The following is a 13,604-nucleotide window of genomic DNA, read 5'->3' as shown; positions in this document are numbered from 1 at the left end:
GGGGTCCCCCGTGGGTTTTTTTTTTTTTTTTTTTCCTTTATTGATTTTAGAGAGAGAGGAAGGGAGCGGGAGAGAGAGATAGAAACATAGATGAGAGAGAATATTGATTGGCCGCCTCCTGCATGCCCCCCACTGGGGATCAGGCCCACAACCTGGGCATGTGCCCTGACCGGGAATTGAACCGGCGACCTCTTGGTGCGTGCGTCGACACTCAGCCACTGAGCCACACTGGCGTGGTTTTAATTGAGCAACCCATCAGTGAAATATTGAGCCTATACTCCAGTATACTTATTTCTTTATACAGTATATCACTATATCATTCTACTAATATAGTAACACACATTATCAAACACAGGTCAAGAAGTAGGAAAGCATCAAGAAGAATTACATGGGACTTGAAAGCTTTCTCCCCACCTCAGCGGACGGTCCTGCCTGGACCCTCAGCGGTGTGTCCACCATGTAGGCCACCGCCTTGGAGCCCAGGGTTGCCTGAGCTTTCCAGATGGTTCTGTGAGCCAGAAACACTTCAGTCTCAGTTCTCCAGAGAATGAATGAGATTTCAGCACTTGAAAAAATGAGGTGAAATTCACATTAAACTAACCATTTTAAAGTGGACAATTCTGTGGCTTTTAGTGCTCACAAGTTGTGCGGCCACCACCTGTGTCTCATTCCCAAACATCCTGTCACTGCCCCCACCCCCCAAACCCCAGACAGACTAAGTAGCTGCTACCTCCCCTCTGCCCAGCCCCTGGTGGCCACCAACCTGCTTCTTGTCTGGATTCACCCGCCCTGCACATCCACAGCAGTGGGATCATACGGTACGTGACTTGGTGTGTCTGACTCTTTAAACTCAGCTCCTTGTTTTTGAGGTTCATCCAGTGATTTTAACCACAATCACCACCACAACAGTGATTAGGAGGAGAATGATAAAGCAGCAGCAGCACCTACTTAAATTGCAGTGTGTGCAATTCGGGGCTGTGTGGGAAAAATAACCCTCCTCTGGGAAGGAGATCTGGACTATACTCTCTGCCCGGGGGTTGGTGTTTGCTCTGGGACTCTTGGCCCGGGGGAGCTCAGGAAACCAGGGTTTGGAAGACACCGTCTCTGCCCGGGGGTGGGTGTTTGCTCTGGGACTCTTGGCCTTGGGGGGCTGAGGAAATGATGGATTGGAAGACACCCTCTCTACCCGGGGGTTGGGACTCTTGGCCTTGGGGGGCTCAGGAAACCAGGGTTTGGAAGAAACCGTCTCTGCCCGGGGGTGGGTGTTTGCTCTGGGACTCTTGGCCTTGGGGGGCACAGGAAATGATGGATTGGAAGACACCCTCTCTACCCCGGGGTTGGGACTCTTGGCCTTGGGGGGCTCAGGAGACGAGGGATTGGAAGACACCCTCTCTACCCCGGGGTTGGGACTCTTGGCCTTGGGGGTCTCAGGAAATGAGGGATTGGAAGACACCCTCTCTACCCCGGGGTTGGTGTTTGCTCTGGAACTCTTGGCCTTGGGGGTCTCAGGAAACGAGGGATTGGAAGACACCCTCTCTACCCCGGGGTTGGTGTTTGCTCTGGAACTCTTGGCCTGGGGGGGCTCAGGAAACGAGGGATTGGAAGACACCCTCTCTACCCCGGGGTTGGTGTTTGCTCTGGAACTCTTGGCCTGGGGGGGCTCAGGAAACGAGGGGTTGGAAGACACCTTTTCTTTCTTCACCCTGGTGTCCCCTGTCACGTCACCCACTGTGGTGCTGACCCATGTACGAGAAGACTTATAGATACTTATTGTGGGAAGTGAGGGGGACGTTGGTGACGGTTTGGCCAGATCTAACCCGCTCTGAGCACAGAAGCCCTGCAGACACGCCTCACAGTTGTGAGTGTCATGTGGCCCTTCAAGAGAGATGTCCTTGATTGCAGAGATCTCCTCCATGGACTTGAACCCTTCTCTGTAGCATTTCTTCAGAATCCGGAACACCAGGTTGTTCAGGGTCCTTGAGATGTTCTCTTCTGTGAATTCGGGAACCTCAAATGGAGGCTGAACGCACTTCTGACATCTCTGGGCAAAGATCCTCATCTTCACCTGGCCCTTGGACTCCCTCTTACTCCAGTGCATGTGGAAAAGGATTTGCACGTGGGCAGAGGCCCAACTGCGAGAGCACCAGGAACAGCTGAACCTGTGCGGATGGAAAACAAGACCCTCAGTTTGACCAAACTGTGGACTGTGCCAGAGGGAAGAAGGAGGGACCAACGTTCCAGAGCATGACGGCACTGGGATCACGGATTAGTGGGGAGAAATGACCAGGCCCCTCGTTTCTGTGTCCGTTGTGCCACCAAGGTGTTCTGTGACTCACAGGTGTCAGAACTGAAAGGGATCTTGGGAACCTTCTCAGTCCCATGTGATCATTTTAGAGAAGAGGCACACACTGGGGACTCGTTGTGCCCAGAGACTCCGTGGGTGTAAGAGGCAGGACAAGAACTTCAGTTTTCTGCCTCTGAACCAAGGCCTCTCCAAATGCAGACTGAAGTGGCCCGAAGGCTACCAGTGGACGGGAACCACCAAATCAGCCCCGGGGACCCTGCACCGAAACCCACAGGTGCATACAAGTGGGTGTTGATCAGTGCTGCAGTCTGAATGCCTGTGTCCACCTCAAAGTCACATGAAATCCTAATGCCCAAGGTAATGGTGTTAGAAGATGGGGCCTTTGGGAGGTGACTAGGTCACGAGGGTGGAGCCCTCATGAATAGCATAAGTGCCCTATAAAAGAGACCCCACAGAGCTCCCTAGATCTTTCCGCCACGCGAGGACACAAGAAGTCTGCGACCGGAAGAGGGCCCTCACCTGACCAGCTGACACCCTGATCTGCGACTTCCAGCCTCCAGAACCGTGAGCAATACATTTCTGTTGTTTATAAGCTGCCCGGTCTTCTACATTTTTAGAGAAGCCCCAAAGAATTAAGACCCTAAGGCACAGACCCACAGGTCCGGGAGGGACCCTAAAAGGTCCAGTATCCTAAGGAAAAGCATGGCTTTGCTCCCAGTTGCCCGAAGCCCCCCAGTCCGCCAGGATTACCGGGAGGGCACAGTGTCTCGCTGTCTTCATCGCCCCCATTCATTGCTCAAAGTGGCCTGAAACACCGTATTCCTCACGCCCCTGGCCTCAGAGAGGGTACCAGAGAACCACACTTCTTCCCAGCAGGGAGGAGAGCAATTCTGAGCTAAGACAGCTGGGCAAACACACGGCAGGACAGACGAGAGAGGGGAGAAGGCAGGGAAGCGCACGACGTGCCCGCGGTGGGAATCACGGAGAGCGGAGGGCTGGGAGGGCTGCTGCATGGCAGGGACGGTCAGTGCTCACCATGTTAGCCCGCACCCCCCACCCCCACAGCTGCTGGGGCAATGTGACCAGCTGGCTGATGGGACATGGGCTGAAGTGAGACCCGCTGCTTCCGGATCTGGAACTGAAGCCCTTGGAAGACTTTCCAGCTCTTTCCTTCTGGGCCTCGCTGACCTTGGGGCCACGTGCTAGGTTAAACCACTGACATTCCAGGGCTTATTTGTTACAGCAGACAAGCCTAGCCTTGCCTGGCTTGATGCAGGGGCACCTGGAGCCGGGGATGGTGGATCAGAGGGGCTGGGATGGAGTCGGTCGAGGCTTCCCTTCTGTATCTTGACTCCAGCCTCACCTCCCGGGTAAATGTGAAGAGGAAATGAAGGGAAGATGCCCAGGAGCTCTGACCACTGCGAGAGAGGTGACCTGGCTGGTGCACAGGGGCCTGGGCCCTGCTCTTCTGACCTGCGGTCCCTGCCCCCACTCTGGGTCATGCTGCTCTGCTGTTGTGTCAGCTGAGTTCAGAACAAACAGAGGACCTGAGACTTTGCTCAGCTGCTCCTGGTTCCAGCCTGGCCTGGGAAAACCACAGGTTACAGGAGAGGAGGCTCTGTTTCCTCTTCCCAGACCTTCTTCCAGTTAGGGGGCAGTGGGCAGGAAACACGCCCCCTCCCCAGGCCCCGGGCAGAGTCACAAGCCATCCTCTGTGCAGGTGGGCCACGCCCACCCACGGCGCTCTGATTTCCCATGGAAGAGAGGATGAGACTTTGTATGCTTTCTAAGGGTCCTATTAAAAACGATTCCATTAGCTCAGAGTAGAGGGGTTAGGGTGGCTGTGGGCGGCCCTGCCCTCCTGAGGGGGTCTCCTCCGTGCACAGGGCCCCTCTCTCATGGGTTCTGTGGTGGGCCCCCGCCTCCCATGCAGGAAGCGTCCGTACCAGGCCCCTCTGCTCTTTGCCCTCACCCCTCGGAGTCCGATTTCTCTGTGTCCGGGCATTAGCCCACACCAGCGCCCGCTCCGGCTATTGTTTTGGCGTTCATTGTAATAAGAAAACAATCTTTATTGAACCTACAACTTCTTGAGTGATGGGCACCTTACCTCTGTAATCTCCCGTATACCCAGTAAGGAGGAAGAATTTTCTGGAATCATCCCATCCCATCCCATTCCCACTCACCTGGCAAAGCCCCACTGCTGGTACTGTGTCCACCCCGGCTGCAGGATGTTGGGAGCGAGGCTTTCGTCTGCTGTCAGGGTCCAGTGGTGCCATGGTTTGACCTCGTGAATTAATTCCTCGAACACTTTCTGCCACACCTTCAGGTCCTGGTCCCCGGCTGCTGGCATGGTGCGCTGGGGGCATCAGGCTTCGCTGGGCTCGGACAGGGCTCTAGCAGCACATGCAGCTCCCCCTTCAGAGAGCACGGCTCACACCTGCTCCCCTTTATGTTTCTGCGCTGGGCCTGGGGACCAGGTCTTTGCCCCAAGGACAAAGGTCGGGTGAGTCTGGCTTCACGTCCAGAGATCAACACTGGGCTCCACAGGGGATGTTGAAAGACGTGGCCTGTATGATTTTGTCCATCAAAGTATCACCCCAGGAACGGTCCAGACCCCATGTCCGGAGGAGGAGCTCAGTCTGGTGTTGTAGCTCACTGTCCTTAGAATCCAATAAAGAAAAACAACTTGTCTTTGAGCTGCCCTAATTAACAACCTCAGGGACAACAAGATGAACAACGGGGAATGTTATAGACGGCTTTAGCCCCATAAAAATTAACCAGAGTTTGACCTTCACTGGGAATTTGAAAAGCAACACCCTTCAGGAAAAGGGAGGACAGAAACGGCCCCAAGGCCAGAGTGTCCTGCATGCTCTGTAAAGAAACTCATAGGGAGAAACTGAAGCTCCCTTTACCCCATAAAACTGTAACTGTTCAACATATATGTATTGCACCTGGCTAACCGCTGATATCCGTCTCGAATTTGTTAGTTTTTAAAACTTAGATAATAAAATGAATAGCAAAATAAATGTGTGCTGACCCAGTTCACCCAGTTCCCTTTCGCCTCAGCTCCCTCCCACCTCCGTTCCCCCCTGCTTATCGCTAACTGCCTCCGCTTCTGTACACGCAGCTTGCTTGTCTGCTAAACCTTGAATGACCCCTGACCCCCTGCCCTATATAAGCAGCCCTCCCCCTGAGCTCGGGGCTGCAGTTCTCCTCTGTGTAGGTTGGCTGCAGTCCCTGCACAGGTAATAAAACTCCTAATATTCAAAATTACTTGGTGTCTGAGTGAGGATGACTCTCCTGGGTTACAACATTTGGAGGCCCCAGCGAGATCAGCCGCGAGGTCCCCCTTTTCCGTGGGGTCGACCTCCTCAGACTATGCGGAGGGCTGCCTCCTCGCCCTCTGCACCTACATTCGTTCTGGCTTTTGATTCTGCTAATTCGGACTAGGACTTCGGCCTCGAGGATCTGGGTAAGGGATTTCCCCTTCCGTCTGTTTTCTGTTTCGGTAGCTCCAGAGCGATCTGGGATTGTTGCGTTAACCGCACTTCCCCCTCAGGGTCGGGCCTCCAACTCCTGACCTGGGAAACCGGTGGGTTTCTATCTGGCACTTTCGGGTGTGTCTGTTCTGAAATTGGTATTTTGTGTCTTGACCGCGGTTGTCTGTCTATTTGTGTTCCGTGTTCTCTGCTGCTCTAACTGTTTTGCTTTCGGTAGGATGGGACAAGGACCGTCAACGCCCCCGTATACCCCCCTTGAATGCATTCTTGCTAATTTTTCTGACTTTTCTAGGAGATCCCGAGGCTACGGAACACCAGCCGATCCTGGGGTCCTCCGGACCCTCTGTGAGTTGGAGTGGCCAACATTCCCAGTTGATTGGCCATCTGAAGGGTCTCTTGACTTGAGTCTTTTGTTTGCTGTGCGGTCCATTGTGTACGGGGTTCCCCACCCTGATCAAAGGTATACATTGATATTTGGATTAGAAATGTCAGTGTCCGGAGGTTCAAATGAAAGGAAAACAGTTTTGTTAGCAATACCTCAGCCTGCCCTGAAGGACAGTTAACTCCTCCCAGTCCCCCGAGGAAACTCGATCCGGTCCTTCAGGACCCCCTTGAGGTATACTAAAATGTTAATTAACCTGAGTTTGCCTATTTTGGGTTCTTATTACAGAAAAGCTAGAAGATGAATTTAGATATGTTATGATCTATTGATTCAAAAAATGTTTATTGAAAATATGAATATATTTGCTAATCAGGAGAATGTTAATTACTTATACTTGTCAAAAAAAGAAAAAATATTCAACGTTTCTAAAAATTAAAAGTTCAGATTAGGTTAAAAAATTATATGATTTTGATAAAAGAAAATATAAGATATAAATATATATATATTTTAAAATTGTTCTAAAACTGGTTATTTCTGACTGGATAAAAAGGTTTATGAAAGTTAAAAGATTTGTTAAGAGAAATCTTAGAAAGAAATTATAAATAAAATAAATAATAAATTTAATAAGATATATGAATCTAAAATAAATTAATACAGAATTTATTTGGTTCTTTGTCAGCCTGTTAAAAGGGAAAAACATTTTTTCCCAATATTTTCCTGGGAAGCAAAAGTTATATATATTATTGAAATGGTTTTATGTTATGTTAATCAAGTACTTGATTCCTTAAAGACCCATTTTTTAAATCATAAGAACTGAAGTTTCACTGACCTATGTTTATGTTTAACATTTGTCATTGTCACTTTAAATGAATAAATAATTGAATACTATTTAATAATAATAATACTAATACTATATAATCTTTTGGTCAAATATGTTTGACAACCTTTCCAGGATTTGAATTTTAAGAAACTTTTTCTTGACCTGGAATTAGTTTTGAGTCATTCCAATAGGACCTGGAATTCCTCAAAGATTTGTGTTCTCTCCTTATGAAAGGAAATCAAATCAGTGCAGATGGCTTAACACAGTCTGTTTCCTCACTGGAGTATGGATAAGAGGACAACACACTCCAAATGCAAGAGCATACACACTACTAAGAGTGATTATTTGTTCACTTAGCAGATGCACAGATGCCTCTTATATGTGGGTTATGCAAACAGTCCTCACTTTAAAGGGATATATAATATAAAATATTTTATAAAGTCATGCTTGGATTATTTAAAGAAAGAGCATGATTAAGCCCCAGAGGCCTGAAGATCAAGCTCTTTTTAGTTTAACTAAGAAAGTTTTTTCTTTCATGGTGCGATAATGTACTCACATATAAATAGAAAAAATAAATCTGAGCTATGATTACTATAGCATAAATACAAGGAAACCTCTAATGTACTTGGGTCTCCACCTGAGAAGGGTGGAGAAAAGAAAATTATAAAAATAATAAAGATTTAAGATTTATGAATGATAGAAAATAAAAACATTGACATAAAGGAATAAAAAAGATGATTCTTTGCCGCTTTCTCCTGCCTTGTCGGCAGGGCAGGCTTCGCTCAAGCCTCAGTTGCTGTGTCCCCTGTGTATAGAAGGACCCAATGTCTGAATGGATATAGATGTGTTCGGATGTACTAGCTTCTTTATGATGAGGTCTCAATGCCTCTCTGCAAGGCTTAATAATATTCTCACAGGCAAACTGTTTAACCATTAAAGTGCCAGCCCGGGCTGCTCGTCCACAGCGGGTTTGACGGCAACTAATTTCCAGCAGGCTTCTCTGAACTTTGGGGAGCTGAATATAGGGATCCCAGACATGGATACGAAATTGTCTTAGAGAGTTAAAAAACACTCTGCCCCATGTAAACAATGTTAAGACATTGCTCCCCTTTCCTGTGTCCTTTCGTAAACCTGGGGGTCAGAGGAAATGTTCCCATTCCTCTGCCCACAGTAGGACCCAAATACTGTCGGGGAAGGGCTTCCTTAGAACACTTTTCACCGTGTTCTCCTGTTAGGCCTATTGGCCCAATTGACTGAATTAGCAAAGGTAGTAATAGCAGCCTTAAGAGAAACAGGGCACATGGGATAGGGCCACCCTAGGAAGGGAAATATGAGGAAGAGTCAGGACCACAGGCCTAGGTCCCAATTAGGATAGAAAAGACAAAGTCAGGTATAGAAGAACAAAATAAAAAGCCATCCTTAATTTAGGAAAATGACAGGGCTAGGGCTCCTTCCAGCTGAGCCCTCTGGAACCCAGAATAATACTAAATAATAGGGGATAAACTAGTTAGTTTCCTAGTAGACACTGGTGCAGCAGACTCAGTCTTGACCGAGCCAGTGGGGCCCTAACCTACCCCTGGACTTCAAAGAGGACTATAGACCTTGGAAAAAATACTGTAACTCATTTGTTTCTGTTCCTGCTGGAGTACCCATACCCCGTACTCGGACGTGATCTCCTCCAGAGATCATTTAATTGCTGGCCACTGCCACTCCAGGCCGTCAATCCTGCTAGCCTGCCTCCAGATGATGACCCGGAGTAACCTCTGCAGGACGGCCTGGAGGCAATCAACACTGCAGATGGCCGCCCAGACCTCAGGGATGACCCACTGCCATCATCAGATGAGGTATTGTTCACGGACGAGAGCAACTATGTCCAGGAAGATAGCAGGTATGCCGGGGCAGCAATAGTAACTCTGGACCATGTCATTAAGTAGGGGAACTTCAGCCCGATGGGCTGAACTCATAGCCCTAATCCAAGCTCTCTGATGAGACAAGGGGAAACCATGCTGCAAATAAGGAAGATTGACATGTGGCCCTAAAACCAGTGGGGACCTCTCCAGATAGCAGTTACCACACCAAACCCAAGTTCACCTCTGACTCCTACTTACACTGGGTCAGAAAATGACTTAACTGAGCAGAAACAAGTCATAAAGAAAATCAACGAATAATAGACACTGCCTGCTGGGAGACTGTTGGTCCCCGAGGCTCTAGGTCGGACTTTAGTCAACCAGCTGCACCAGCCTACCCTCTTAGGTTACACCAAGCTTACTGAACTCCTGGGAGGCAGATAATGTCCAATAAGGTCACAGGGAAAAGGAAAAGATAGAAGGAAGCAGGAATATATAGGTCTAAATGGGGAGGAAGAGAAAAAGGCTAGGGGATGTGCAGACAGCAGACAGATTGAGCAAGCTCTCAGGTTCACGTCAGGGGGGGGACTAGAAAAGTCACAGAGGGTCTATGTAAGTTAAAGAAGGATTAAGGAGAAAGATAGGGGCATACATATTACAGGAAGGCAGGACAGTGGAGGAATACTCAAGAAGGGAAGAAGATAAGACACTGGGAGGGGAGAGCTTGCCCCTAATAATAGAATAACAGTCTGGGATGTAGTAAAGGGAGTAACAGGTTTAGGCTACTCCTAGCCCTTAGATCAGACAATGACCCTGCCTTGATAGCAAAGATATCACAGGATATCTCTAAGGGATTAAATATAAATTAAAAGTTTTATTGTGCTTACTGCCCACAGAGTTCCAGGCAGATAAAGCACATAAACAGGACTTTAGAATCCGGTGAAAACTGGACCACTCTGCTCCCCTCGCCCTCTTACAGTTCTTGCAGGCCCTGCAGTCTGCCCAGAAGGCCGTCCATAAACACATCTGCGATGCCCTGCCCGTGCCCACCTCAGACTCTGTGCACCCTTTCCAGCCAGGGACTCGATGTAAATAAGGAAATTCACCATCCAAGGACTAACTCTGGCCTGGAAGGGACCATACACTGTCATCCTGCCTTCACCAACGGCTATCAAGGTCAACGGCATCCCGGTCTAGCTGCATCATTCCTGGTTGAAGGCAGAAAAAGCAGAATGAACGGTGCAGACCTCTCCAGATCCCTTAAAATGAGACTCTTACGTTTATCGGGACTCTAATTTTTCTGATTATAACTGTACAGGGGAATCTTTATAGATCTAGACCCCAGTAGAACTGGGTACTTAGAAATAAAATATTAGAAAAACTCTTAAGAAATGTCAACCAGAAGAGGGTCTATGTGCAGCCTTAGGTGAAACCTGCTATTTCTGTGCCAACCATTCAGGTATAATCAGACAGAGCATCCAAATTCTAAGACAAAGAAACTAAGAGAAGGAGAACAGGCCTCCCATAATTAATATGAAAACTTATTTAATTAGTCACCATGGCTAACATCCCTGATTTCAGCTATAGCAGGGCCCCTACTGTTATTATTAATCAGAATAACTTGTAAACCCATCCTAATTAATAGACTCCTAGCCTTCATCAGAGAGAGTCTAATCAGTAAAACTTAGGGTCTTAGCACAGTCCTACTAGAGATTGTCTCCCCATGACGACTGTGACTCAATGGTTTGATCCACTCACAAGAAAAGGGGGGAATGTTGTAGCTCACTGTCCTTAGAATCCAATAAAGAAAAACAACTTGTCTTTGAGCTGCCCTAATTAACAACCTCAGGGACAGCAAGATGAAAAATGGGGAATGTTATAGACGGCTTTAGCCCCATAAAAATTAACCAGAGTTTGACCTTCACTGGGAATTTGAAAAGCAGCCTCCTTCAGGAAAAGGGAGGACAGAAACGGCCCCAAGGCCAGAGTGTCCCGCATGCTCTGTAAAGAAACTCATAGGGAGAAACTGAAGCTCCCTTTACCCCATAAAACTGTAACTGTTCAACATATGTGTATTGCACCTGGCTAACCGCCGATATCCGTCTCGAATTCGTTAGTTTTTAGAACTTAGATAATAAAATGAATAGCAAAATAAATGTGTGCTGACCCAGTTCACCCAGTTCCCTTTCGCCTCAGCTCCCTCCACCTCCGTTCCCTCCTGCTTATCGCTAACTGCCTCCGCTTCTGTACACGCAGCTTGCTTGTCTGCTAAACCTTGAATGACCCCCTGCCCTATATAAGCAGCCCTCCCCCTGAGCTCGGGGCTGCAGTTCTCCTCTGTGTAGGCGGGCTGCAGTCCCTGCGCAGGTAATAAAGCTCCTAATATTCAAAATTACTTGGTGTCTGAGTGAGGATGACTCTCCTGGGTTACAACTCTGGCTCCCCCAGCCTGGAACACGCCTTTTGACCTCCGAAGCCCTGCGAGGAGGGGGCAGAGGCCGCAGTCGCTCTTTCTAGTTCTCACATTTGAAATTCTTACCCATCGGGCTGCTGTGAGCATGACCTGGCAGGAGACATGCAAAGAAGGGCAGTGTCCTGTGCTCTCGCCCTCGTCTGCGCCCCTCTGTCTGCTCCTTACCTCCCCTCCTGTGCCCAGTCCCTGCGGGACGGCATTTCGAAGACACTGAACTGCTCATGGTGACTCTCGAGCCCAACCTTCCACCCATTAGAGATGTGACTGGTATAGTCCGTGCCCAGGAGATGAGCTGCAGGGTCCCGCATGGGTGAGAGGCCACCCCCCACTTCCTTAAGGAGAGGTTCAAGGAGTAGGGAGAGGGGAGCAGCAGGCAACAGACCAGGGAGGGTGGACAAGACCCGGGGTGTCTGCATCACACGGCCCAGCTGCGGCCAGCCTGGCCCTGACCTGTGTGAGGACACCTGCCCTGGAGAAAGCCACCCTCCGCCAGTCCGCACCTGGTGGCCCATGTCAGGGCACTGTCCTGGCCTCCGGGCCCCTCGGGCGCTGCTCTGACCCTCCCCATACTGCAGCCCACCTGCTCAGCAGGCGTTCACAGCCACCCTGCCTTCCTACCAGTCTCAGCCCCGCTGAGCTCGCCCTGCCCCGGGCGCACCCACCCATGCCCTACAGCACGGTGCTCACCGCCAGGCCTGGGCCTGTGCTCCTGTCGCTGCGCCCAGAGCACCCGCCTCCCCTCTCTCTGCGCACCTGCAGGTCCTGGGGCCCACACTGTTCGCGCCCCATGGGCCACTCCTGCCCGGTGCCAGTCCGGCCACTGCTGCCGGAGAAAGAACCCCCTCCCCTGCCTCCTGAACAAAAGAGTCTCGGGCATCACTCAGCCAGGTCAGAGGAGGTGCTGACCGGAAGGTTCCAGACAGAGGCTCTGCCTACTCGTGGGACTGGGAAGACGGCAGCGCCTGTGCTGTTCCTTAAACCACCCTTGGGAGAAACTGCAAGGAGACCCTGACCGATGCCCTCGAGCCTCCTGCCCTGGTAAGACTGCTCTAAGTGCAGCCGCTGTGTTCCTAAGTGACGTAACTCTCGGAGCAGGAGCATTCAGGAATGCGACAACCGCCTTCCCCCACGAGTCAGGCATTTACCTGGTTTTGCGGAGAATTCTTTCCGGCTTTCTGGGGTGGTGACGGGATGCCAAGGCCCGGGAAACCGCACACAGCTCAGCAGGGCGGAAGCCAGCTGGGTGTTCAGAGGTGTCCCATCCACCGGGTCACTGGGACACGACTGGTCCCAGCCCCAGAAGTTTATTGAACTGGTCTGGGCGTCAGCTCCCCAGTGATTCTAAAGGACCACACAAGGGAGCTGAAGGGAAGGAAAAACGGCAGGCCCTGGTTAGCAAGGGAGCCAGATCCACAGGGCCCCTCCCCCCGCAAGGCTGTGGCCAGATCTGTCCTTAGCGGAGCCAGTCCCAGGCCCGAGGCCTGCCTGGTGCTTGGACCACACGGGGAGGGGAGGGCTCTGGGAGGAAGTCCAGGGATGTGGAAGGGTGTGGGAGGCAGGAAGGGGAGGGCGGGAGGAAGAGGAAAGGCTCGGACTCCGGGAGGCAGGAACCTCCCCCAGCCACACCCCTGGTGTCCTCGCTGTGGTCCCAGTCCAGCTCCTTCTCGGACCCTAACTGTGGCAGTCAGCTCCTCCCTCCCTCTCCAGTTTGTTTCTCAATGTTACTTTGCTCGGATCATGAATCAACTACATGTGGGAACCCTCAATCAATTTCTCACAACCTCTTTCTTTTTTTTTTCTTTTTTATCCTCATCCGAGGACATTTTTGCATTTATCTTCAGATAGAGAGGGAGGGAGAAAGGGAGGAAAAGAGAGAGAAACATCGATGTGAGAGAGGCACATCAAGTTCCGGGGCCGGGGACAAACTGCAACCCAGGTACGTGCCCTTAGCGGGAACCGAACCCGGGTCTTTCTGGTCCATGGGCTGACGCTCTAACCACTGAGCCAAACCGGCCGGGGCACAACCTCTCTCTCTCTGAACTCCTCCCACCCACTCTCAACTCCGGGCAGAGTTAATGGGGTGAGGGGCCAGGGGAGAGAATCTGGACTGAAAGTCGGGGAGTCTTTGGTCTGGGATTCTGACCAGTTGTGTGACAGTGGACGAGTCACTTCAGGCTTTTTGAGGATGAAATGTCACCTTTTCTGTGGAAAGATGCTAAGCATGCCTGGTGCAGGGAAGGGCCTGTCAGCCAATGCTGGTCTCCAGCTTTACACAAA

The 13,604-nt window shown here is 50.4% G+C and overlaps 1 protein-coding gene across 1 annotated transcript; it reads right to left on the bottom strand.

Moving 5' to 3' along the window:
* Positions 1 to 762: 762 nt before the first annotated feature.
* Positions 763 to 4,655, bottom strand: RTP3 (receptor transporter protein 3). Its single transcript, XM_036266307.1, has 2 exons — positions 4,489 to 4,655; positions 763 to 2,159 (listed from the first exon to the last, which is right to left on the bottom strand). Exons 1-2 carry the CDS (start codon positions 4,653 to 4,655, stop codon positions 872 to 874), a joined length of 1,455 nt encoding a protein of 484 aa, XP_036122200.1. The 3' UTR covers positions 763 to 871.
* Positions 4,656 to 13,604: the final 8,949 nt, after the last annotated feature.

This window comes from Molossus molossus, unplaced genomic scaffold (assembly GCF_014108415.1).
Source record: "Molossus molossus isolate mMolMol1 unplaced genomic scaffold, mMolMol1.p scaffold_m16_p_18, whole genome shotgun sequence".
NCBI classification, from domain to species: Eukaryota; Metazoa; Chordata; class Mammalia; order Chiroptera; family Molossidae; genus Molossus; species Molossus molossus.
Note: the sequence above shows the minus strand (reverse complement) of the source record. Positions and strands in the feature narration are given on the sequence as shown.